Source organism: Thamnophis elegans, chromosome 4 (assembly GCF_009769535.1).
Source record: "Thamnophis elegans isolate rThaEle1 chromosome 4, rThaEle1.pri, whole genome shotgun sequence".
Lineage (NCBI taxonomy): Eukaryota > Metazoa > Chordata > Lepidosauria > Squamata > Colubridae > Thamnophis > Thamnophis elegans.
In genome coordinates this window covers 56108745-56136461 of record NC_045544.1, presented here as the reverse complement: position 1 = coordinate 56136461, position 27717 = coordinate 56108745, and the positions used below count along the sequence as shown (strand labels likewise).

The following is a 27717-nucleotide window of genomic DNA, read 5'->3' as shown; positions in this document are numbered from 1 at the left end:
TACAAAAAATGCAGTAAGACAGCTAGGCAATTCAATCTCATATGGACAATGATTGTCAAACTAATGCCAGGCTGAGGTTTACTTATTCTGATTCCTCTGAATGTTGCCATTCTATGGAACATGATTTATTTACTGTTCAAGTAGACAGATAAGTGGCAAATGACTGCACAAGGTGTTCAAATGTCTGTTCTCAAACTCTGGTAGAGCTATTATTTAGTGCAGAGACAGTAATCTGAGGCAAATTTGTGACTCTGTTCTGTCACTCTGAAAATGTATGGGTAAATTCCAAAGAAAGTTTAGCTTTTATTAAACTGGATTCAAATAATATCCATATAATAGATAAAACCCTTTATGATAAGCAAGCAGTCATGGATGCTAGTTTTTGTGAGCCAAGGGACTCACTGGTTGCAAAGTAATCCATGTAAAGTTAACAATAAGTGTACTGAATCACATACTCCAATAGGCTATTCTAACTTCCCAAAAAGAAATATGTCTCATTTCATGCTTGCCCCTACAATTGCTCCACAGAGAAAAAAATAACATACTGTATCTCATTAGATTGTAAATTGTGATAATATATCCAGTAACATTATTGCCTTTAATACATTTATCTATATGTAAACATCTAAATCAGCAGTTCTCAACCTGTGGGTCGGGACCTCTTTGGGGATCAAACAACCCTTTCACAGGGGTCACCTAAAACCATAGGAAAACACATATTTTTGAAAAAAATACAGAAAACATAAAATAATTTTATGGTTGGGGGTCACCACAACATGAGGAATTGTATTAAAGGGTCACAGCATTAGGAAGGTTGAGACCCACTGATCTAGATTGATGAGTATTTAAATTACTAAAAATATAATATTTTGTTTGGTGACTTACCTTTTGAATGAATTTCTCAACACTCTGTACAACATGTTTGTAGAACTAAAAATAAAAATATATAATTTGTTCAATAGGTTTATTATTTATTTATTAAACAAATTTATATAGCCATCCAACTTACACATCGGTTATACTCTGTGCAGCTTACAACATTTACATAGCTTCCACTATGTACCATCTTCTTTCTTATTTTAACAATTTTCTGGTTAATGTGTGTTACTTAATTTAGTGAATAATACCCTCAAAACCCATATTTGGAAGATTTCCTACTCTATTTCTTTGGTTTTTTTTAAAATATCCCTTTGATAGAAAATAGTTTAAGAATACAGTAAAAAAGGAATGGCTTCTTCTTTTTGACTAAATGCATGACCAAATACTAACATTATTTTTAAGGAGAAAGAAGGACAGAGCAGGAAGGAAAAACATTTTACAGTGTCCAATGGAAATCCCTCATTGAATGGGTATTTAGGAAATGCCACAAACAATATGAAACATATAATTATTTAAAGGTTCCACGCATTAAATTTTAACCAACAATGAAATTCTTTAAAATTGAAATTGATGTAATGACTTGGATACCTGGGCATTGCTCTGCACTTACTATTTGGACCATTTAAAGCTAAGAAACATTTGTAAGCTATATAATCATTTTCTTACCTTTATGGCCTTGATTGCTGCCTTAGTAATCTGTGTCATTTTAGCCTTTGAAATAGGAGGTTTGTAATCATTCAGTGAGTAAAGCTGAAAGAAAACAGAAATTACTGTGAATATAAATGGAAAAAACTATTAAAATTATGTAAGAATGTTAGATCCACTAGTAATATTTTCATCAGATCAAAACTGAGCTTTAATTTATTGCAATTAATCATGTCTATTATTGATATGGCACTTTCATGAAACCCAAGATGATTTTGCATTGATTGAGAGAACAGCATGGATCCCCAATGCAAAAACAGTAGCATTCTTCAGTTTCTGGAGTAGAACTGTAGAATCTGTTAGTTATGTCTAGAACTGAAAAAAGCAGTAGGAGCTTTCCCCTTACCTTAACTCTGTCCCTTAAAAGAGACTGTTTTTTGTAGAATCAAGGCTAGAATTTTTTTTGTTGAATCCAAATTTAAAGTCAAATGTGTCACAGTGAATCAAAGAATCCATTTTCACATTAAAAACCAGATTACAGTAAAGCCTGAAATCACTGTTCATCTAGATCACAGGTGTTAAACTCATGGCGTCACGTTGACGTCACGCAACATTTTTCCCATTCATAGAGCTGGGATGGGTGTGGCCTGCGTGTGATGCATCCAGCACACAGGTCACCTGTTTTACACTCCTGATCTAGATGCATTAAAAGGTGTTAATAATTATTGCAACCCCTTTTTCTTCTTTTGCTTTTATCCCCATCTGGGTTAGTTATCTCAGCCATTTTTGCTTTTGTTTTACGTACGTTGCTCCCCCCCCCCCCCAATTTTGAAAACTTCCCAGTCAGGCAACATACATATTTAATAAATGAATAAATATTAAATATATTTGCATAACACTACTAAAAAGTGTTGTGGTACGGCCTGGTGTGGGCAAGGTACAAATTCAGATAAAGTATTATAACCATTATCTCAATCTACAATTCATTGCTGATTTATTTACAGCACAATCTAGCATGACATTCATACATCAGGAAGAGGTTAACCATGTATTTTAAAGAAAAGAAAAATCAGAAGTGATGGATGGTCAGCCACCATAAAGATGATTATGATACTGTCCACACTGGCAAGTTATCAATTATTATCATGATCAGCAGCTGATCATAACTGGATGTGCTACCTGAAGCTTAACAGATGAAGATGATTTACTGATGTATGGAAGGGAGGTAATACCACTCTTTCACTGAAACCAATATTTGCCTGCCAGTTTGCTTCTTGAGATTTTCACCCTAATGCCCTTCCTACCTGAGTTCCACAAAACCTGAGTTTGAGTATTCCCCCATGAAAATGTTCTATCTGGTCAAGTGTTTTACTTGCCACTATGTATTTTTGAATGGAATAATGGCACTTAACCTGGGGGATGGAATAGGAAAATTCAGAGCATAATCAGGAACTCACAAGTCCACATATTTAAGATGTTAAACAGTTAGACCAAGTTTTCCTATGTTCAATGAAGTTTAAATAAAGGAAGACCATATATGTACTATTCTTAAATACAGAAAATATTCTAGACACAACTCCTGAGCACATCAACGCAGGTTCATATATTGTTACATTGTTCATTGTTATCCACTCCATAAATGAGCAATGTAATGCCTCTGGCCACCATAATACCCAGCATCCCTAAATGCCACCAATGAAGCAATAATTAAACCAAATTGCATAAGCTTTCAGGGCTTTTGCACCAGCCCTTGCAAATCTCAGCTATTTACAAGCCTCAAGCAGATCTGCTAATTAAAATGATTGACAACCTTTATCTTACTCCCTTTCCCTTTACATACAATAGTACTATGGGACACTAAGTTAATATATACAGATGTTAACTATATCTAAATCTAAGTGCTATTTCCCACTCTCTTCCAATACTTTTTCATATATTAAAATTATTGAAAAACTATTTCTGATTTAAGCAAATGGATTACAATAGGAATTTATAAAATAATAAAGCAAATACTAATATTAATCTTGAAAAATGTTTATACAATAATTGAATCGCAACCATAAATTCAATCAACCTGCCCAAAAGAGGAATATTAAAATTAATAATTGGTGGTAACTATAAACTTGTGGATCTGGTGAGAGTTTTCCTTCCATATAAAAGTCATCTTCCCTTACTCCTGCCAACTGACTTCAAATGAAGTGTAAAGGGCAAAGGTCCAGAAGACAAATTGTAGGTTAACTTCTATAAGCATCACAATCACTCTCTCAAGCTTGTAAAAAAATGAAGTAGATTCTATACAACTGTCCTGGATTAATTAGATATTTTAATTAAATCTGAAACAAAATTATGTAGAACAACAAGTTTCAACATTTTATGAACATTTGTTGCAGAAAGAACTTGAGAGTTGCAGTTTTCTCTCTGTTTTCCAGAGTAGATGACAACAAAAACTGCACTGGAAAAATAGTGGACATCAGGGGTGGATTCCTATGCCGGTTGGTACCAGTTCACTGTGTGCTCGTGCCAGCCACACATTGCTGGTGCATGCGCAGTTGACTAAAAATTGTTCTGTGCATGCGCAGAAACATGTCGGCAACGGCATATGAGATCGGGAAATCAGTTTGGGAGCATGGCAAGTCTGGGTCGCTCTTGGTTCTCAGGCCACAATTCCACTACCAGTTCGGTCGAACCGGGCCGAACCAAGAGCAACCCATCTCTGCTGGACATGTACTAAGGGAGCAAAATAACATTTCTTTGCTACACTTGTCCCTATGGGAATGGATAACTGTGAACCCTTGTTATTTGCTTGATTTTCCTCTGCAGAGGAATTAAGAAGTTGACAGAGAAGTTACCACAAACTACCCTAACTCCAGATAAACTTTCCTGAGAACTAAATTTGTGGCTATTCCTACATGATTCTGCCACATGATACAGAAGTTTTGAAGTTTAACAATCTAATTCTAAGTCAGTTAAACTCTACCTTCAACATCATCCATCTTTTTCTTAAAACATAACACAGGGAACCACTGTTAATGTATGACACAAAACTTACTCTATTAATAAAAGAAACACAAGGCAAGTATCAAAGCCTCAAACAGCTTTTGTTACTGAACCTTTTGAGAAGTTTACAATGAAGTTCTCAATAAACTTCATCCACTCTCATCTTTCCACTCTGAGATAAGAGTGAGGCCAAAGGAATTTGATCCTGCTACATGTTGCCTATAAGATCCAAAGGTATGCTAACTAGCCTAGTATTGATTCTTCTGGTTTACCAAAAATATAGTGTCTTCATGACTACATCCCCCCCCCTTAGTGAAAATAAAAAAACAAATGACATTTTAGTACTGTAAACTGTACTATACATCTATAAAATGAGCCTATATTTTAAATTATTTATTTGGAAGGCTTAGTAAACAGTTCTTTTAGGGTTTCCAGAAGTCAGAAAAACACATCTACAGCAAATTCATCTTTGAAAAACAATGGCAGATGCATATTCTTAGGTAAACTAAATAACAAGACCAAACCAAGGAGAAACCCATTGTGGAAAAGTAGGCCCGGAGACAAAATCTGTTCCAAAACTCTGCTTAATCAGAAATTATTTAATACTCAGAGAAACAGTAAGTTTTCAAATACTTGCATTTTTACAGTATTATTCTATTCAACCAATAAACAAAAACTAGACCTCTCAATCCAGTGGGTCTTACTACAAACTCTAGCTGTTGCCTTTGATGTATAAAGATTCAGGGTAACAGTATCCATTAAATCATGTGTTAAAAGAGTTTTGAAATATGAAATGAAATATGTAGGTTTCATTCTACTGGATTGTATATATGTTATTGTAAATGGTTAATTACAACCAATTTGAAACAAAATTAAAAGTCTCAAAATAATTTATAAATTATTTGTAGTGGCCATTTACTGTTAATTTTGCTTCCATAACATTTATCTACATGCTATCTACTCACTCTTTAATTTCTTAACTGTTCTATCTTCATTTTTGTTCTAAAATGAATGGCTGAACAATGAAATTGTATTCGTTTGGTACAATTTGAAACCAGCATGTTTGTAGGAGATGAAGGTGCTTATTATTTTTACTTTTATAGAAAAATTTGCTTCAGAATTATTTTTTAAAAAATAAATATATAAAAGGATTTTTCTTCTTTTACCTCTGTAGCCAATCTTCCCAATATACAATGAATAAAAAATATACCAATATACCAATTTATTAAAAAATCTCCACTATAATATTGAAATCTACAGAAAGAGCAGCAAAATATTCAAAACTAAGATGCCACGTTTTAAAAAAATGATTTTTTTGTATTGCAGAGATTTAACCAATACAATTTTAAAATTATGATTTGTAGATTTGGCATCAGTATTACACAATATCTTATCCTATGAAAGTGAAAAAATGGCGTTGGTACTTACCTGATACGCCTCTTCTCATAGTGGGGGGAGGAGTATCCAGAATGGGTTGACCTTGTCCTCTCATGAATGGATGAGTCAGATAAGCTCTTTGGGCAACGTCCCCTGCCCAGCAGATATTCCCCATATTTGACGAAGAGCTCTATCCGACTCGTTGCACCATTCACTCCAGACTCTTAATTCAGTTCTTAGCTTTATTGTCTTCGACATCAATATTTATATAACTTCATAAAACAATGAACATAACATTTAGTCATACAAACATAGTCAGGGAGGGACTGGATACTCCCCCTCCCACTATGAGAAGAGGCGTATCAGGTAAGTACCAACGCCCTTTCTCCATAGTGAGGGGGGAGGAGTATCCAGAATGGGACGTACCAAAGCCTGCACGTCCCTAGGGAGGGAGATCCCTGAGGCCCCATGTCCCCCCCTCATGCCAGTTGAGGCGTGGAACCCGCCCTGTGAACCGCCTGCAACGTCCTGCGGCCAAAGAGGCTTCTGCCGAGGCAAAAAGAGTCCAGTTTATAGTTCCTAGCAAAGGGAGAGGGGAAAGCCCACATGGCTGCCCTCCAAATTTCGGATGTCTGCGTGGCCCAGGCCGTGGATGTGACTGCGCTCCGCGTGGAGTGACATGAGATACGATTGGTGTCTGTAAGCCCTGCGATTGGTATGAGTGGCAATGCAGGTTCGCAACCACCTGCCTATTGTGATGGAAGTCACCTCGTTACCCAGGACCTGGTTGGAAGGAGACAAACAAAGTTTCGGATTTCCTGTTTGCCTGGTTCTCCTGCGGTAAATCCTCAGAGTCCTCCTTACGCCCGGAGTGTGCCACTTCTTCTCCAATGGGTGAGAAGGGTCTGGACAGGAGTTGGGCAAATCAGTTCCTGGGCTTGATGGAAGCAGGGGCCCACCCTGGGGATGAAGGACGGATCCAGTCGTAACCCCACCCTGTCTTGGTGGAAGACGCAGAGATCCTCCCTGGTGGACAGAGCTTGCAGTTCGGATATCCACCTGGCGGAGGAGATGGCCACCAGAAGGGCCACCATAAGAGTCAGGAACTTAAGGGAAACTGTTTGTAAAGGCTCAAATGGAGCGCCTGTTGGAGCGTCCCCTACCCTGTGAAAGTCCCAGGAAGGGTACCTGAACACCATGTGCGGTTTGGGGTTGGAAGTCCCCTTGAGGAATTGCCTGACCATAGGATGGCGAGTCAAGCTCTGGCTCCTGCCACGCAGGAGAACTGACGAGATGGCTGAAACCTGTCTCCTAATCGTGTTAGGAGCTAACCCTCTGTCCCGACCTGCCTGGAGGAAGTCCAGAATCTGAGGCACTGAGGCCTGGATAGGATTGTACCCCAGGGAGTTACACCATGAGGCAAAGGCCCGCCACATGGAGCCATAGACACGCTCTGTGTAGGGTGTGCAGGCAGTCTTCAGCCTGGGGGGAAGAAGTCTTTCCCCAGGATGCTCTGCTCAAGAGCTAAGCGGTCAGCTGGAGCCATTGAGGGTCTGGGTGCTCCAGTGACCCCTGGTTAAGGGATATCCCCTCCTGAGGGATTTTCCAGGGTCTCTTCCCTGAAAGCGACTGGAGATCTGCAAACCACAGCCTCCGGGGCAAGTGAGGCGCCAACAGAACCCCTTCCGCCCCCTCCCAAAGGATTTTCCATATGACCCTGGGGATCAGGGGTAAGGGCGGAAAGACATACCGACGACCCCTGGGCCAGGGGCTTCACAGAGCGTCCACCCCTTCTGCCCCCCCGTGTCTGGTACCTGGAGAAGAACTTGGGGAGCTGAGCGTTGAGGGGCATGGTGAATAAGTCAACCTCTGGCTGTCCGATGCACTTCGCCAGCTCCTTGAAGATTGCTGGCTGCAGCTTCCGCTCCAAATTGTCCACCACGGTCTGGCTGAGCCAGTCGGCTCTGATGTTCTCCACCCCTGCTATATGTTCTGCCCTCAGCGAATGCTTTCTAAGATCATAGGCTATCTGAGTTGCTTCTGCAATTTCTCAAAATTGGACATCCCATTCTGAGTTTGTGGTGGGTTCTGGCATCGGGACTGGCCTGTCTGACCCTTTTTCCCCTGGCCATAAGGGTGCTGTGATTCTATGGCTAGGATTAGCGCAGAGATATTCTGAATGTAAACACAGACGGAGTTCAATGGTCAGCCACTAGAGTGCGTGTAAAGATGAAGTGAGGGAAGCTAAGGCTCACAATAAAGAAAGGCCTGCCGCAAAGGTAAAATAATAATAACAACAACCATAACAACAACAAAAACAACAACAATAATTTTAAAAAATACAAAAGGGGGCATCTTCCCACATGTTAAAAACAAGAAAGATTAAGGAAACGATTGGTGCCTTGCTGGGAGAAAGTGGCCAGAAGGTGGCAAGCAGCAGGGGTAAGGCAGAACTATTTAACTCATGTTTGGCATCTGTCCTTACCCAAAGGGATAAAACAGTCCAACCTATCAAGAACAGCACCCCAAAAATCAGATTAGGAACCCAAGATGAGATAGGGAAGAAATGGTAAGTGAGCACCTGTCTACCCTAACCAAAGTTCAATTCCCAGGACCGGATGGGTTACTGGCAGACGAGATCTCCAAACAACTGAACCATATCTTTCAGAGATCCTGGAGTACCGGAGAACTACTATAGGATTGCTGATGTGGTTCTCCTCTTCAGAAAGGGAGAAAAACAGATCAAGAGCCTAAAGCCAATATGGTTTTGTCAAAAACAGATCATGCCAGCCTAGCCATATTGCCTTCTTAGATATAGTGACAACATTAGTGGACCATAGGAATGCCATCGATATAGTTTACTTGGACTTCAGCAAGTCCTGATAAGGTAGACCATAACCTACTACTAGATAAAGTAGAAAAATGTGGGTTAGACATTGTCACACCAGATGGCTTTGTAACTGGTTGATCAACCGCACACACCTGTACTCCTCGATGGAACTGCCTCTTCATGGAGGGAAGAATGCAGTGGAGTACCCCAAGGCTCTGTGTTGGGCCCAGTACTCTTCAACATCTTCATCAGTGATTTGGATGAGGGTGTAAGGTGTGTAAGCTAACAGTTGGGTTAGCAATACATGTGCCATGATAGTAGTACTGTTTCTTTAAGTACTGCTGTTATCTCAAGCGGTCATAAGAAGGAGCCAGAATGACTGTTAGCTCTCTGTTTCTTAAATGCTGATCGGTGGGGGGGGGGGGGGGACACATCAGATTTGCAGATGACCCCAAACTGGCAGGAATAGCCAACACTCCAGAATACAGGCTAAAGATACAGAAGGATCTTGATACACTGAACATTGGGCACTGTCTAAGAAAATGAGATTCAATGAAGTAAGGTTCTACCTTTAGGCAACGAAAACGAAATGCACAGGTACAGAATACCTTGCTCCACAGTAGTAACTGTGAAGGGGATCTTGGAGTCCTAGTGGACAACCCTTTAAATATGAGCCAGCAGTGTGCAACAGCTGCCAGAAAGACCAACATAGTTTTTGGCTGCATAAACAGCAGAATAGACTCAAGCTCCTATGAAGTGTTAATCCCACTTTATAAGGCCTTGGTAAGGCCACACTTGGAATTCTGCATTCAGTTTGGTCACCATGATGTAGAAAGGATGTGGAAACTCTAGGGAGAGTGCCGAGAAGAGCAACAGAAGGGATCAGGGGACTGGAGGCTAAAGCCTATGAAGAACAGTTGCAGGAACTGGGTAGGTCTAGTTTACTGAAAGGAAGGACTAGGGGAGACGTAATAGCAGTGTTCCAATATCTCTGGGGTTGCCACAGAGAAGAGGCAGCCCGACTATCCTCCAAGGCACTTGAGTGCCGAACAAGAAGCAATGGGTGGAAACTAATCAAGGAGAGAAGCAACTTAGAACTGAGGAGAAATTTCCTGACAGTTAGAACAATTAATCAGTGGAACACCTTGCCTCCAGAAGTTGTGAATGCCCCAACACTGGAAGTTTTTAAGAAGATGTTGGATAGCCATTTGTCTGAAATGGTATAGGATTTCCTGCCTAGGCAGGGGGTTGGGCTAGAAGAACTGCAAGGTCCCTTCCCACTCTGCTATTGTATTGCATAGTATTGTATTGCATTGTATTTTGCTCTTTGCCTAGTCGCCCCCACCCTTGGAAGGCCTTCAGGGGTAATCTCTAACCTGATTGGAGGCTCTTCTGTCCCTCCATTGAGAGCTGCAGCCTTTAGCAGCCGGGCTGATTACTCCTCCCCCCTCTTTTTCCAGGCTGCAGGGGGCTGCCATCTTGGGCCACATGGGGCCTCTCCTCCCCCTTCTTCCCAAATGGCTCTGCGGGGCAAATACCATAGCCCCGCCCTCAAGAATTAGCAATAAAAAACACAGCTTATGCTACTAAGAGCTGCTGGCCATTAACTGTGGTCTCCTTCTGAGAGCCTTCTCGCCCCCCCCCCTTTCTCCTACTTAAAGGAGAGTGTTCTTAAGGGGGAACCCTTCTCCTGTTACTTGGCAGTCAGAAAAGGGACAGAAATGGGCTTGCATACATCGTGAGGCAGGGTTGCTGTAACACCATTACTAGGGAGTGGGCGGCATACAAATGTCAATAAATGTCAAATGTCAATAAACCTAAACCAGAGGACAAGCCGAAGGGGATCCTCCCCTGGGGGGAGGAATTCTCAGGTTGGGGGGGGGGTTTCTTCCTGCAAGCCTTGTGGCAGCTGCCTCTGTGATTCATCTAGGAGGTAGGCTTGGGGGGGGGGGGTTGATCTACCGCCTGCCTCTTTAACCTCCTTGATAAGCCTCCTTTTGGCCCTTTGCTGCCTCCCCCGCCCTTGGCTAATGCCTCTGCGATGGTTTCTCACCTTTTTAAGGGCTCCTCAGAGCCTCCGGTGGTGGTTGTTGCTGGAGGGCTGAGAGCTGGGCTCCTGCCGGCCTCCTCTGAGCTGCTGGGGGCCACCATCTTGGACCACGTGGTTTCAAGATGGCCCCCAGCTCCAAATTCAAAAGGCTCCTCTTTGCTGGAGCACATGGAGATAGCTTGTGCCTTTGCAGGCTGCCATGTGGCTGCCTCTGCCGCTGGAGGCTGTCTCTCTCGCCTCCCCCTGCCTCCCGCAGCTCTTTCTGAGCCTCTCAGGCTCTCACCTTGTTCACTGGTGATAGCTGCCAGTGCACGCTTTCCCGGGAGTTTTAACAACCTGCGGTTCGTGGCTCAACCCGAGGGAAGCGGAGGAGCGCTCCTGCTCCTGAGAAGCCTCTGCGGCAAGGGCTTGCCTCTAGGAAGCATGTGCCCTGTCCTCCTGCTTGCCCGGCAAAGGTTCTCACTGAGTGACTCCGTCTCACTCAGTGGCCAGGGCAGCATGCCGCCCCAGGGGGCTTGTGGCAGTCCAGTCCTTGCAGGAGGAGGCTGTGTGCGATGTAGGGAGGCAGGATTCGCTGGGTCCAAGTTTATTTTCCTTAATCCTTTGTAAATTACTGGAGGTCCAGAGTGATGCAACCTTTCCAGTGAGTGGGTGAGTGAAATATGGGGAATATCTGCTGGCCAGGGGGCGTTGCCCAAAGAGCTTATCTGACTCATCCAATCATGAGAGGATAAGGTCAACCCATTCTGGATACTCTTCCCCCCTCACTATGGAGAAAATATGAGTCATGGTTTCCCAGTTCAATGTACTGAGACATGAAAAATATTATATCCGTATTAATATACATAAAAGAATATTAAAACATTTTAAATTAAATATATTTAAAAAAATCAAGCTACAAAAGTAATCCCCTAAACAAAATATATTAATTCAAAGTAATAGTTTCCAAGCAGAAATTATTCTTTAAATTTTATTTTAAGGATAATTTTATTTTAAGAATACATATATATCAAGAGAAAAGGGTAGATAGCTTTGATAAAGGAAGAGATATTAAATTACAGATTATATTTCAAAAGAACTCTCTTTGTTTAGATTAAACATCCATTTAATCCAGTATTCTTTTCAAAAGGTGATTGGAATATTACTAGTCCACCTTATGGCTCTTTCTGCATTATATTTCATCTGATACAGATCTATATTATAAAAATATAAGCGTGCTTGCATTATGTTTTTTGACTTACATAAATATTTTATTTTGTAAATATATAAAATATACCTGATATGGTGGGAGAAAGCATTTTACTTGATTCCTGTATGAGATATTCATATAGCCTTGATCTATCAATTTATGTAATTATGTAAATTGCCAATTAATAGCAATGAACACCTGAAGTATATTATCAAATCATAATAGCTATTCTTTCCATGTTCTGTCTCTTTTCTAAATTCTTTACAAGTAACAGGCTTCCAATAGACTGGTATCCATATTCTGTCACAACAATATACATAAAAATTGGAGAATATTTAAAACAGCAAGTAATGATAAAAAACAAAGGCTATAATTGTATATAAAATTATATACAAATTTTCTTTCACTATACTGAAAAATGTAAGCAAGTTGTCTGCTCATGCAACCTGTATTACAGATTTATTGCTCCACACGTGCAAGCAAATAAGTACACAAATTTGGGATCATCTTTTATGTATCCAAAGAGGCTGGGATTTATACATCAAACAGAAACTCTAACTTAAAGCTGATTTACTTGTTTGGGTATAATGAAGCATAATTCTGGAATTGGATATCACACTATGTTCTTTATGTACACAAATATAACAATCTATGCACATTAGCATTGTATTTGTTCAAATTGCTATTAAAGAAATCAGAACCCTTGATTTATTGTTATCAATGAACAGGAACAAAAAGAAAGAATCAATCAGATGCAATAAAATTAGTATGCATTTATACCACTATATTAATTTATAATAAAATAGATGGCAATACTTTCTAAATACATTAGTAAATAAAAGCACAAAATAATAAACATGTGTATGAATCTGAACCAATTACATTGTTTCACAATTAAACAAATTGTGAAAACAAAACAAATTAAACCAATAATCGTATCACTATGTTAGTGAAGTTAAAGAAAATATTCTGACTATTCTTATTATTACTGTAGTAAATTGAAGATGAGCAGTGGGAAATTTACTTCCATCTGTCAACAAGTGGACAGAAGGAGTCAAGTAACCAAATTCAATTTACCGTATTTTTACCATATAAGATGCTCCGAAGTATAAGACGCACCTAGATTTTGGGGAGGAAAACATGGGGAAAATATCTGCCTCTCAGCAATTTGCCTCCTTGCAACAAACAGTACAGACGATATACACTGTTTGTAGTGTTATATTTCAGACTATACTTGTACAGATGCTGTTAAAAATGATGTACTTTTTGGAAGTATAGTTATTCTCAGCTATTTAAAAGAATAGTACTTTTTAAAACAATAGCACGGGGCCTCTTCAGATCAAGCATTTATTTTAAAAAGCTGCTTCATTTTGTTAAGTTGTCTAAAATAATAAAGCAGTCTTTAAAAAATAAGTATAATAATTTGAACATTCTATAGGCATTTATAGTTGTTGACCAGTGATGGGTTTCAAAACTTTTTAGAACCTCTTATGTAGGTGTGGCCTGCTTTGTGGGAATGGCTTGGCAGCCATGTGACTGGGTGGGAGTGGCCAACTTGTAAAATGTGGTGAAACTCACTTAACAACGCTCTTGCTTAGCAACCAAAATGTTGGTTCGGAAACTCTGGCATTGAAGTGTGCAAGTCTTAAAGCTGTCAAGTTACAAGATCCTTGCACCCCTAACGCTATAGAAAAAAAAAGCAGGATGTTCAAACTTGACAGCTTTGAGACTTGTGGACTTCAACTCCTAGAATTCCTCCTCTCACTCTTCATCTTGATGATGTGCGGATGGGTGGGGGGGAGGGAGCTGGAACCGGTTCTAAACGGCACTGTAGATTTGTGGAACTTCTTCTATAGAAGAGTTTAGAACTGGCAGGAACCCACCCCTGTTGTTGACTTACCTTCTTGCAGCAAACAGCCTGATTAGCACAAGAAAAAAAATCTTGCCTCCCACCAATTTGCCATGTGGAGCAAATGGCAAATTTCATTTTCAATTTCATTAGCTGTTACAGGTTGCAGGGATTGCTATAGCTTATTGAAGCCTCCGCAAGCCCCGTTACTGCAAAGAGGTAAATTGCTGGGAGGCAGAGGCCAAAGGTTTGGGGCCGGTGGGTAGGTGGGGCTACATTCAATGTGTAAGACGCCCCCAAATTACGCCAATGTGTAAGACGCACCCTGAAAGGTGAAAGGTGCATCTTATACTCCAAAAAATACAGTAGTTTCTATTTCTTCTGTTGTTAACATAGATATCTGCTAGCTTGTCAATTTTATCTGATATAAAATCTTTGAGTCTGTTGGCATTTTCTGTACTTCAATATCTTTTCTTTTAATTTTATCCAATAGTTTGTATCTTCTCTTGAGATTTCTTTTTCATAAGGCAACTGTGCTGAATAAGATAACCATTCTTAACAGGTTTACTAGCATCCCAAGCAGTCATTAAATCTTCTAGAATCAAAATGAAAAGTATAGGAGTTAAAGGACACCCTTGCCTTGTAGCTTTTTCAATCTGACATGATTTAGTCAAATCTCCATTAAAAAGATAAAAATGGGTAAAGCAACAGGTCGATATGGAGTTCAAAGTAAACATAGGTAATATTTTTTCCAAATCCATTTCCTGTTTTTTATATTTGTTGGGGGAAAAGTTATAAAAGTACCTCTGAAAGGATTCATTAACACAGTATCACCCTCTCAAATTTTCTCTATGAGTTTCTTTTCTTTCTTTTGTTAATTTATATACCAGTCATCTCCTTGGCTTTTAATACGCAAAAGAAAAACTTTAACTCTGAAACCTGAATTTAAATGTTATAGAGGATTATAAAAAAAAATCTGAATATTTTTTTTGACAACAGTTTGTAAAAAGATGCAGTTCTGATCAAAGAGATTAGACAGGATAAGAAAATATTAGTTCTGAAGATCAAAAAAGAGATGCATATATTGAGAACTTTTGCTGATTAGTTTTGATTCTACAAGAAGCAAATAGTAGAATGGAATATTTAATGAAGAAACTGAATGACTTGGTACTCCAGCCAGCTTCAACATAAAGAAACAATGTTGGTTAATGATATGATGATACAGGATAAGAAACTTTTGATGAAAATATCAGGTTTTAAAGTGGTTTTATGTTTTATTCAAGATAAAGCTAATTTTGAGGAAAGAATAATTGAAGGCAGTGTTTGCCATTGATTCACATTTATATCGCAAAAAAGAAGGTTTAATTTAGGTAAGAAAAGCATGGTTTTGAATTTGCAAAAAGTGAATTTAAAATGCATTGTGTGCTAATGATGAATATGTTATTTCTATGGTTTATAAAATGTTAAAACTGAATTTGGAAAATGAGTATGTTAAAGATTGTATAATTTGGTTATAATATAATGACTGAAAATATGTGTCATTATTATAATATAATGACAGAAAATATGTGGATGAATGAACATTACACTGAAATATAATTTTAAAGAATTTTTTTGTAAGATGATATATTGTTGGTATTTAACGCCTGAAAAATTGTCAAAGATGAATAAAGGAGTTTCAAACTTATGCTACAAATGGTAAAGATGGTACTTTTTGTCATCTCTGATGCACTTGTGAAGCAAAGAAATATTGAGACCAGATTTTTTTTCTTAATTCAGAAGAGTTTTTAAAAATACATAAAACTGAAACGAGAAGGTTTTTTTTAGGTCTGATGGATAAGGAACTTGAAAGAAAATGCAGAACTTTGTTGTTTTATATGTTGACAGCGGTGAGACTCTTATATGCACAAAGGTAGAAAGACACATTCATTCCCATAATGGAAGAATTGAAGGTAAAGGTTGGCAGAGATAGCAAAACTGGCTGTTCTAATTACAGAGAAGAATTTATCTAGTTTTGTTTTCATTTGGAAATTACATCTGGATTTTATACTCAAAACTGAAAAAAAATGAAATTTTGATTGGAGGTTGTGATGACTAGAATGACTTTGTTATAGAAATTGCTTGAAACTTTTAGAACTGTAAAGCAAAATATTGGGATTATATAATTTCCCCCTTTATTTCTGAGCTTCTCTTTTCTTTCTTTCTTAATTTTTATTTCTACTTGTATTTTATTTTACAATAAATTTGAAAAAAACTTTTTAAAAAGCAGGTAACCAAAGCACCTCCATCTATCAACAAGATAAAGATAAAGCACTCCCTGCAAATTCTAGTCTGCTAGTGATTGCCATCTACAGGGAGCAGTGCTTTCCGTGTCATGTGGCCAGCATGACATTGTAGAGCAGTTATCTTCCCACCAAAGTGATATCTATTTATCTACTCACATTTGCATGCTTTCCAATTGCTAGGTAGACAGACAGGGCGAGGACAGGAGTTCACCCCATCATGTGGCACTCAGGTCTCAAACCTAAGCATCTTAAACACTGAGCCACTACACTGCCGATTTACTTACTTCCAACCTATCTTTTAACCATTTTTACTATTTGTAAAACGAATAGAATTGCCAGAGATATTACTGCTATATGTTCCATCTGATTCTTTTATAAATTTATTTAAATTTTTTAACAAGCATTCTTCAACACACTATTTCTACCATCATTTCAATACAAAATAATGGTTGTTTTTAACAAAAAATTAAAATGTAGGGGTTTGCAAAATATTGAAAACTTTAAATATGTTGTTCTAAAATACAGGTGTCAAACTTGCTGCGTCACATTGACCGTCACATGATGTTTCACATTTTCTCCATTCACGAAGCTGGAGTGGGCGTGGCCTGTGCATGATGCATCCAGACCGCGGGCTGCCAGTTTGACACCTCTCTACTAAAGACTACTATCTGAATTCAAAACAGTTGTTTTGAACACAAATGGATAGTCTTACAAATCTGGATGTGTTCTCATTCTGAAATATTCCCACTCTGACCTCAAAACATATCTATTTCAAGATTTGAATATTTCTGAAATGGTTAGAATAACCATTACCCTTACAAACTTGAAACAATCACACAGCCTAATAAGTATTTGGGTTCACAGCACATAAACATTAACTTCTATTAATGTCTCAACTAGAGAAACCAACATGTGCTTGGTAATCAATAATATATGTTTTTTGCTGTTTGTACACAAGATTTTGTTTCTGTATCCCTGTAAAAGAAAGAACAGTGAATATAAAATCTATTTTTAAAAAAGTTTCTTAGCTATTCCCGAATTATTTTACAGGAATACAGTATAGGAAGCAAGCTTAAACGCTGTTTAATAGAAATCTTTGTGAACTAATAATTTAAAATAAATTTGAAAATTTAGGCCAAAGCTACCTTTAAAAAAAATGATACTATTTCCTTGTATTTGGGGAAATAAATTTAAACTTAATAAGTATTATAAATATTATAAAGTATAATGAATGAATAATTTAAATGGAGATTGAAAACTTATATGTTACATATTATGTTACATATTACACATTACATTATTAAGTGCCAATAACATGTCTCTATGTGCAATTGGTAGACTTGAAGTATTTTAGCAGAAAGTGAAAGAGATACTTTCTATACTTTACTTAAATCTTAAGGATGGCTTTTGTTGTTTACATATTCTAAGAAAGTAGGTTTTTTTTGTTATCTGCAGTTGACTTCTGCCCCATCTCTATTGGTTCCCTTTGTAAATGAGAATGTAAAATCAACAGGGAGGAACAGAAGTGAGTCAATGATGCTGCTGAGCATGGTGCTGAAACAGAGTAAATAGAACTGATTGAGAGTCAAGAAATATTAGCAGAAAAATAGTCCAAATTCTCTTTATAAATCATATTGGGCCTCCCCTTATTAAAATTCCTAATGAATGACAATCTTAATGTGTACTACCACATTTGCAGATAGCATTGCACAGGAAATTTATAAGTAGACTGAAAATTGTTCCTAGATTTTTTCATTCATCTGAAATTAATTCAATATATAGAATAAACAATTATACAATTAACAAGAGTAAACATAAGTTCAAATAGTCTCAAGCTTTATTAAAAGAAACACTAATGTATTTTCTAAATCAACAACAAACAGGCTGTGTTTATTTTGAAAATTATTAGGAATGCACTGGAGTCCATACACAAGGACCTCTTTAAAGAAGCATCTTCCTTAAAAGCTTGAGAAAGTCAGTTGCTTTAATGGGTTGCAATGAAAAACTCTGTACTTCCCAAAGCAATGTTTCCAAATCATTTTCAAAACATGCACATAGAAGGCAATATGATGTCCTCCGTATATTTTGGACTATAACTCTGACAAGACATGGTTAGCCCTGTCAAGACAGCTATTTTGAAGGTGGTATTACAAAACTTTAACCACACAAATCTTTGCTTTTGAGAATATTCTGTTACAGAAGGGTTTACTTTCAAGATATTGCATATAGGCTATGCTGCCTATCCCAGGATCCCCCACATGGTGTGCTATGTTTTTTGTTTTGTTTTTTGTATTTAAACATTAGGTTTTCCTTCTTAATTTTCTGGACAGAGAATTAATTAGTGTAAGTGAAATCAGAAGCAGTTCATGATTCTACAAAATTGTTGAAGCCAAACATGTTTAGGAAATATTTGAATGGAAGAACATTAAAGAATATTAGTTAAACTGCCTTAAACTCAAAGCAAAAATATATAAATGAAATAAGTTTATTTCAAAGGGAAATAACTGGGAAAATAAAGAATATTTGTTTCAAATGTAAGTATAAATTATAGCAGCTACAAATGTGAAGACCTATAAAAAATACAGGAAAAAAGATGAAAAACTGAAATGAAAATTATTATTCAATATTTTATATCTTAGAATGACTAAATGCTTAAAAATTATTCAAAATGCACAGGATGAACATTTGTATATACGAAGCAATTTGCAGCATTTGTGAACAATTTCACCTAAATAAATTTTCCATGGCATATGAAATTTAATTTGATGCACGAACAAATTTTTCTTTAATATTGTCACTATATAAAATGATTCCTGTCTAGACTATTTATATTTATTATGAATTTGGGGTTTTATTACCTTCTATTCTTATCAAGCTTAAAAACTGAATTAAATGATCTACAGAAAAATAGTCTTTTTTTTTTCAAAAATAAAAATTTATAAATGTTTTTCTACTAGATTTAACCACATTATATGCCATTAAAACAAAGTTATTATATAAATTACATTATAATCCTTTAAAAAAATCCAGCCAACTGATTGGATATCATCACTATAGTACAGCTTGAAGGCTGGCATTGAAAGATTCTGAACAACTTAAGACAAACAGTTCAAACCTAGATTGTTTTGCTGAGTTAATATTGCTTGACTCACAATCAGCTCATTAGTTTTTTTTTTTGTTTCACGTAAGTTCTTTTATCAACTCAACAATTACAGTTTGGAAATCATATTTATGAATCTAGGGTTAAGTCAGATACCAATAATCTGTAGCTAAGTTATTCAATACTATAAATATACATTTGAATGTAAAATCACAAAGGTTGAATCTCATTAAAGGCAACTTTAGGCATGTTTAGCCAAAAGTAAAATCTATTAATTCTAATAGTGTTTATTCTATATAGGTGTAACCTAAATGCAAGAAAAAATAGAATTATAGTGCAATCCTATAGCTGTCTATTCAAAAGTAAATGTGAATTGAGTAAAATGCAATGATTTTTTTTAAATTACAATATTCTACATATGTAATGTTGTGGTAAGTTTATTTACATATTTTAGGACAAAAATATTAACCACAAATGATACCTCTAAGCAGCTCTCTGTACACTTGAAAACATCTAAAACATACATCAAGTCTTTTGTTTTCAAAGCAAATGGCTTTACATAAAAATTAAATGTTTATAATACTTCATTTCTAACTGATGTGTGTTTTATGTTTATGGTCTAATCCAATTAATATTTTCTGAGAAGCAATTTCCATGGAAGCTTTCAATGTGACTTACTCTGAAATAGGTATGTGTTAATTATCACCCTTTTAGCTTTTTTATGTGTTTATTCAAAAGTAGGTCCACCAGGTTCAATACAGCATAACCAGTAATTCAATTTGATGTCTGCATTTGTATGTCACACCCAGTTAAGTAAACCATGGTTTACTTAAATTTTCTGAATTCAAGATAAAATGAACTATGAATTAATCACAGGAGCTGGGTTCACATAACAAACCAAGCTAAAATCAGTGATTCCACATATCATCTACACAGTCTCCATACAATTTCATGATTGTAGAAATCTTGCAAACTGATCTTAAAAATGGTAGCACAACTGATTATCTGAGTTCCTCATAAATCAAACGTGGGGGTATTTTCTCCTTTTACCATTCTCCCAAAAGTTTTTTTTTTCAAAGTAGCAAATCCATTTGCTTAATAAAATAGTAATAGTAGGAAGCCAAATAAACAATATGTCATGTTCAGGAAATAAGATGGTCCTCCTGAGCAACCTGCGTTTCCTATACATCTCTATATCATTCCCCACCCACCCAATTAACCAAAATAAATGAAATAGCCGCTCTTGTTATTAATTCAGCAGTTTCGATTGGTTGAAATTAAGTCCCTCCCTTTTAGCAGGCTACTCCGCGTATATAGCACAACTGCTAAAGATACCCTTTCCTTAGTTGTTGTGTATGTGCTGCTTTCTCAAGGCTAACGCAAGGAGGTGCAGACTTTTTTTTATTAGGCCTCTTCCATCATCCGGATTGTTGCCGTCTCCGTTTCCCAAACCCAACCTAATGTAAGCAAAGGCTATAATCTATATATACATATATAGGTATATGTATAGATATATATTACATTAGGTAGGATTTTAAGGAGGGCTGCAAGCAGACCCAAACTCCATCTGCGGTTATTCACATACGTTCTATATTAACGTAAGCTACCACAACTGTTATTTGCGGGGAGGGGGTGTTGGGGGAAAATTTGTCACCTCTGCAGGGGGGGGGAAGGTATTTAAAAAATGGCAGAAAATGGGTTAAGAAGAAATTGGGGGGAGGGGCAGAAGCTGGGCCAAGGGGGGTGGTTTAAAACCCAGAAAAACGAGCTTGTTTGGGTTCTCCCCTCGTCTCAATTCCAGCCCTAATCGTAACTCTCCAGTGGAAGTAGGGAGACGTCCGTCCCCCCCACCCACTTTTCTTCCTCGAATAGCCCCGGTTCCCCCCCTCCCCCCCACGGCATCTAGGCCTCTCTCCCAGCATTAGTATTACAGGAGAATGGCAGCAGCCGCAGCAAATCCTCCACTCCCCACCATCTTCTCCCCGATCTCGGGCCACGAGAGCCTCAAAACCCTCCCGCATCTCCTCCTTGAAGAGTCCCAAGACGTACCTCGCTGTTAAAAGCTTTCACGGCCTCCATGTTGTGTGGCGGAGGGGAAAAGGCTTTAGAACCGCGCCGAAAGGGGGTTGATCTCCGCTGTGGGGTGACGGCGGTCGGCTTCTTTCATGGACCACCGGGCCTCGTCGCCATGATGGGTTCAGAGATGGGGGGAGGGGGCGGCGGACGGGTCGGGGAACCCCCTTTCCTCCCTAGTCCGCTGGGCCGCCCCAGGGCAGGCTCGGCTGGCGCTGCAGGGACAAACACGCAATAGCTGCGGCGCGGGCACCAATATGGCGGGCGGGAAAGCTCTTTCGCTCGCAGCGGCGTACTTCCCTCCGAGAGCAGCCGAGATGCGCGGGCCAGAGCGGCTCCTAAGCGACAGAACGCGAGCCGTAGAGAGGCGCGGCGGCCGCCAACGAGGTAACAGGACAGAGTGTCTTTTTTGGGTGGTTTCTCCTGGTACCCTAGAGAGGGCTCGACCAGAGAACGAGCTCCTCTCGCAGGAGAAGGGCGGTACTGCAGCGGAGTGAGGGACGGCAGCACCGAGACCGCCCCCCTCCCTCACCCATCATACCTGGGGGAGACGGGCAAAATCAGGAAAGCGAATGGAGTCCTATGGCTTTATTTTAGCGGCTGAGCCTATTCAAAGGTAAACGGCTTGTGGATACGCGGAGGAATCTGATTGAAAAGTTGTATGCCTAGGGAAGAAAACCTTTCTTGGTGAAATATCTTAAATGGGGTTCTTCGGAATAGAGATGCTTGCCCTTGCTTGAGTTCGGTAGGATTTATTTCCAGGGGTTACTGGGTTAGCATGGTTGATGTATCATCTCCTAATCAACTAATCAAAGAGAGAAGCAACCTGGAATTAAGGAGAAACTTCCTAACAGTGAGGACAATTAACCAGTGAAACAGTTTGCCTCCGGAAATCGTGGTTGCTCCATCACTGGAGGTTTTTTTTAAGAAGAGTCTAAACCAGGGGTGTCAAACTCAAAGGCGGGGTGCTTAGATCTGGCCAAGTTTGAGTTTAATATCCCTGGTCATCCCTCTTCTAAAAAACATCCAGTGATGGAGCGCCCACGATTTTGCTGGCAGAGGGTTGCAGGAGGCTGTCGCAGCCGAAAACTGAGCTTGGGAGCCCGTTTTCACTGGCAGAGCACTTGAACCATCACAGATGCCCCTGACACATGACATTGAGCTTGCTGTGCCCCCCCCCCCGGGTCAAACACAACTGATGTGGCTCTCAATGAAATCAAGTTTGACACCCCTGGTCTAGGCAGTCATAACTGAAATGGTATAGGTCAGTGATGGCGAACCTTTTCAACACCGAGCGCCCAAACCGGAATGGGCATGTGTGCACGCCGAAGCACCGGAAACCCAAAGACCAGCTGGCTAGCATGCATGCCTGTTTTGGGGGTGTTTTCAGGCTGTTTTTTGAGCCATTTGCAGGTTCTTTTGGGGGCCGTTTTTAGGCTGTTTTTCAGATTGTTGTCAGGTAATTATTTGATGCTCAGGAGCCCACAAAGAAAAAAAGCCCAAAAAATGGTCTGTTTTTTGGCTTTTTGGGGGGCCATTTTCAGGCTTTTCTCCAGCACCCATGAAGACTAGCTGGCTGGCACACCAGAAACCAGAAGAACAGCTGGTGATGGCACACATGCCCACAGAGAGGACTCTGCATGCCACCTTTGTCACATGTGCCATAGGTTCGCCATCACGGGTATAGGTTCTACTTGAGCAGAGGGATGAACTAGAAGATCTTCCTTCTAGTTCTATTCTATTCTAATTCTCCTACTCTTTTGGTAAAATATTTTCTTGTTTTTGCTTAATCTATCAAAAATCCAAAGTCTCATCCTCTGCCACGTTTCCCTTCTGCAGACTTGAGTTTCTGTCAGGATTTAATAGCTGCCAGCTGATGAAAGGTTGTAAGCTGTAATCAGCAAGGCTGGTACAATAAGGCTGATTCATTGCAGTTACGGCTTAACCCTTTTAAGACTCTGATGGTGGGGTCCACACAAGTCATTTACTGTTTTAAGAGGAGTCTATATATGGGTGGTCATTAGAGAGGAGTTTCTCTCTCAACGTGCATTCCGTTCTCTCCTTGTGTCTGTAGTGAATGGTAAGGGAATTTATCTCCTGCGTAGTTGTATATAAACCACTGTTAATATTCTTAAGGCTCTATGTGCTGTGTTATTGCTCCTGGGTTTATCACATAATACTAGTCATTCTGCCAAACCTCTGACAGATTCCATATCTAGTGTAGCCTTAATTTGGGGAAGGGTTGTTAATACAATCCTAAAATTTAATAAAACCAAGCAAAACAACAATCAGTTAATTTACTTTTTTTAAATGCAACAGCCCCGGACCTTTCTGGGTATTAGGTGCTCACTGGGATGGATTCTACTCAGCTTGCCACTTGCCAAGTTAGTTCTATGTGTGTACCTAGTAAATTGTTCATCAGAAACTAGGCATGGCTTTAAGGCCCTACAGTTGATTGATAATGGTACTTAAGGAGTGGCCAAAAATTGCATGCAACAAAAGCATAGAAATGAGGAACTTGTGACCTTCCTGCTGCAGTTGAAATTTAATTTTAAAGCTTCTGCTCAACTGCCCATAGACATTAAGATAAAAGACATCCAGCAAATCAACATCTGGATGATCATCTGCTTGTCCCTCTTCAAAATGCATCAGATGCTATTCAAGCTACTCTACTGATATTAAGAAAACGTCATTTGCTACCGCTAGTAACATAAGATCCAGTTATCAGCCCAACTATTTTCTGTACATAAACAGAGTCCTATCTTACATCTGCCTGAACCAGCAAATTATCTTTGGCCAGCCAAGATAGTATACAGGTAGTCCTTAACTTACAGCAGTTCCTTTAGTGACAATTTGAAGTTACAGTGGCACTGAAAAAAGTGACATGACCATTTTTCAGACTTACCTCCATTGTGGCATTCCCATGGTCACAGATCTCCATTCGGATGCTTGACACTTGACTCACATTTATGATGGTTGCAATGTCCTGTGATTCTCTTTTGTGACCTTCCGACAAGCAGTAAAGAAAAGAGATTCCCTTAACAACCAAGTTACTAATTTAATACCTGTGGTGATTCACTCAACAAATGTGGCAAGAAAAGTCATAAAATGGGGCAAAGATCACTCAACAAATGTCTCACTTAGCAACATGGGCTCCATTGTGATCGTACGTTGAGGACTACCTGTACAGGGAAGAAGTCCAGAAGGTATCTGCATGGTGCTCAAGAAACAACTTACATCTAAATACTAGTAAGACAAAGGAGATGGTGCTAGATTCCGGAAGCACAGAGAGGAACCTGCCCCACTGTATATTGAGGGGGGCTGTGTGGAGAGGGTTTCCCCTTTTAAATTCTTGGGAGTGCTTATTAGTCAAGATCTCACCTGGAAAAACAACATGTCTCTAGTAATTGGAAAGGAAAGGCTGAACAGAGACTTCATTTCCTTTGAGTCCTGCGAAAAAATCAGGTGGAACAATGGCTGATGTCCTCTTTCTATCGGTCCACCATAGAAAGTGTCCTCACATATTGTATTACAGTATGGTATGCTGGTTTAACAGCTGCGGACAGGAAGGCACTACAGAGAGTGATCAATTCAGCACAAGAAACCATTGATTGCCCTCTGACACCACTGGATGACATCGCCAGATCTCGCTGCTTTAGCGGAGTAAGGAAGATACTCAGAGATGATTCACACCCTGGTCAGTGTCTCTTCACTTCTACCATTGGGCAAAACACATCAAAGTATAGCCAGCTGAACAAATAGGTTTAAAGGTAGTTTCTATCCTTGGGCTGTGAGACTTTTAAATACAACCACAATCACTCCATGCACACGCTAGTTTTTTTCTTTTTCTTTCTTTTTTCGTTTCTGTTATAATTTTGTACCAGTGAGATTAAAACCAATTTCATTGTATTTAAGTACAATGACAATAAAGATTATACTTATACTTATTCTATGTCATAATAGCTAAATAGTGTAACAATCAGACCTGAACCAAGAAGTAGATTCCAGTTAACAGAGTTGTTCTTTTGGATCATCCAGTTGATAAATGCTTTACTGTCATATGAGTAGTTTTCCTACTCTCATTTCCTATTTGAATTAAGGGCTCAGCAGGATTGTAAACATGTTTTTTTTAGAGAATACAGACTATTGCATACATCTGTCTTTTTTTTCTAAATAAAGATTATACTGTTAATTTTACAGGCACACCTCCTTCACTCAATCCTGTCTGCAGCAGGGGAATAATGTAAGAGCATCTTTCATGGTTGTTGAATAGATTACTGACAATATATGGAAAAAAACCCTTAACTTTCATTTATTTACTGTTCATTTGCTGAGCGGCACAGTGACCTAGAGGTGAAGGCATTCACCTCACCCTTGAGAGGTTATGAGTTCAATCTTAGGCAGCCATAGATTTTTCTCTATCAGAGCGTAAAGAGAAAATATCTGCTGCGAACTCCGTGTAGGCATCAGGAAGGGCAATCTGCCCAGTAAATGATCAGCTCCAATCAGTCACCCTGACTCCAACCTGCTAAAAAGGGGTTACAGGTTCGTAAAAAGAAAGAAATAATTATTGTTTATTTGTTAGATTTATATCCTGTTTTTCTTACATAACTGCCTCTAATTCCCCCGCCATTCCCCCCACACACACGCATAATGACAACTCTGTTAAGTAGTCTGAGCTAAGAGAATGATTGTTGTAGCTTACCGTATTTTCCGGCGTATAAGATGACTTTTTAACTTAGAAAAATTATTTCAAAAACCGGGGGTCGTCTTATACGCCGGGTATAAGGCCATACCAAAAAACCAAAACAAAAATTGGCACTAATGACACCAAAACCTGGCCGCATGGAGTGGGCAGCAGGCAGCATAGAAAAGTTTCTCCCATGGCTGGGATTGCGAAAGGACGGTGATCGGATCAGAGGGTCATTTGTAAATCCGACAGCAGAAATGGATCTTTGTTCTCTCACCTCATTCCCGCCAAACACCTTTATCTCATGTTTACTTCTCTGCCTCCCCAAGGCGGAGAAACCCGCCTGGCTTGTACCTGGTGTCTGCGATCTTCTTTCTTCCCACCCTCGTCCTGTTGCAGGGTGCCCCGAGGTGAGTCTGCCTAACATTCCCCAGATATTTTCCAAGCTATTTCCACACTTGGCTCGTTCACCATTTCCTTTCCAAAGCTCTCTTTCCCCCACCCTACTTCCAATGCATCACAAACACCAGAACGATAACGCCTGCAGAAGCATGTACAGACTCTCTTCCAGAGCCTAGAGCACCAATCTCCCTTCCCCAGGTAGACTGCTCTTGACTGGGGAGACGCTGCTCCTCACCCAAAGCTAACAATCAACACTAAAGGGGATTTGCCAGCGTGCTCAGACTGAGCCTGTTTTGTCTGTTTAAATGAGCACATGGGAGATGGGCTGTTGTTTGCCGTGTCTTGTTCAACCTTCACCAATTCAAGGAGAGAAATTGGGGTTCTCGTGACAACAAGGATGTTGGGTGGCAGACCCCTCCCACTTCAGCCCCTCCAGCTCCCTCCCTGTCTACAGATATGTCTGTCTTCCTTCCCTTCCCTTTTCTTCCCTCCCTATCTCTGTTCATCTATTTCTCTCTCTTTCTACATCTATCTATCTCTATCCATCTATCTCTCCATCCCTCCCTCTCTTTCTCTTCCCTCCCCTTCTTTCTTCCCTTCGTATCCCTGTCTATCATTTATCTAATCATCATTATATCTTCCTTCCTTCCCTCCCACCCACCCACCCACCCATCCATCTATCATCTTATCATTTTCATATCCTCCTTCCCTATCTATCTATCTATCTATGTATGTATCTATCTATCTATCTATCTATCTATCTATCTATCTATCTATCTATCATCTCAAAACCAACAATCAAGAAGGGTAAAATATTATCTGCAATTATTCCCCAAACCCTTTTTGCACACTAAAAATAATAATAACTCATCTGTGGTCCAGTTTGGGAAGGGGAGTGTTGGAAGGAAAAACCACCTGGTTCAGTTCCAAGCTGGGAGAAAGGTGCTGGAAATAAAATGGATGCTGATTGGCTATTTGGTGTGCTTCGGAAGAGGGGTAGTTTTATACGGTGAGTATAGCCCAAATCCTATATTTTAACAGGAAAAGTAGGGGGTCGTCTTAGACACCCAGTCACCTTATACGCCGGAAAATATAGTACATTTTCCTGAATCTGAACCTAGCTCTCAGCATTTCAACTTTGCTACCCTAATCATTAATATTATACTGGGTATATATCATACTGATCAGTGGTGGGATTCAAATTTTTTTACTACCGATTCTATGGGTGTGGCTTGGTGGGCGTGGCATGGCTTGGTGTGTGGCATAGTGGGTGTGGCAGGGGAAGGATACTGTAAAATCTCCATTCCCACTCCACTTCAGGGGAAGGTTACTGAAAAATGTCAATTTCCTC

General features: G+C 39.3%; 1 protein-coding gene and 1 long non-coding RNA gene across 4 annotated transcripts in view; one reads left to right on the top strand and one right to left on the bottom strand.

Annotated features, from left to right (window-relative positions):
* SCAF8 (SR-related CTD associated factor 8) overlaps positions 1-21815 on the bottom strand; it is a 107367-nt gene extending 85552 nt beyond the window's left edge. For 2 of the 3 annotated variants that reach the window (XM_032215644.1, XM_032215645.1), the window contains exons 1-3: positions 21251-21815; positions 1546-1629; positions 886-930 (exon numbers count right to left, since the gene is read on the bottom strand). In XM_032215644.1, coding sequence (XP_032071535.1) covers positions 886-930; positions 1546-1629; positions 21251-21280 — 159 coding nt within the window. In that variant the 5' untranslated portion in view covers positions 21281-21815. The remainder of the gene's footprint in view (positions 1-885; positions 931-1545; positions 1630-21250) is intronic. The other variant, XM_032215643.1, reaches the window with a different exon arrangement.
* Positions 20567-27717, top strand: part of LOC116507482 — a 42462-nt gene continuing 35311 nt past the window's right edge. Inside the window, exon 1 of the long non-coding RNA XR_004255212.1 lies at positions 20567-20663. This is a non-coding gene — a long non-coding RNA (uncharacterized LOC116507482). The remainder of the gene's footprint in view (positions 20664-27717) is intronic.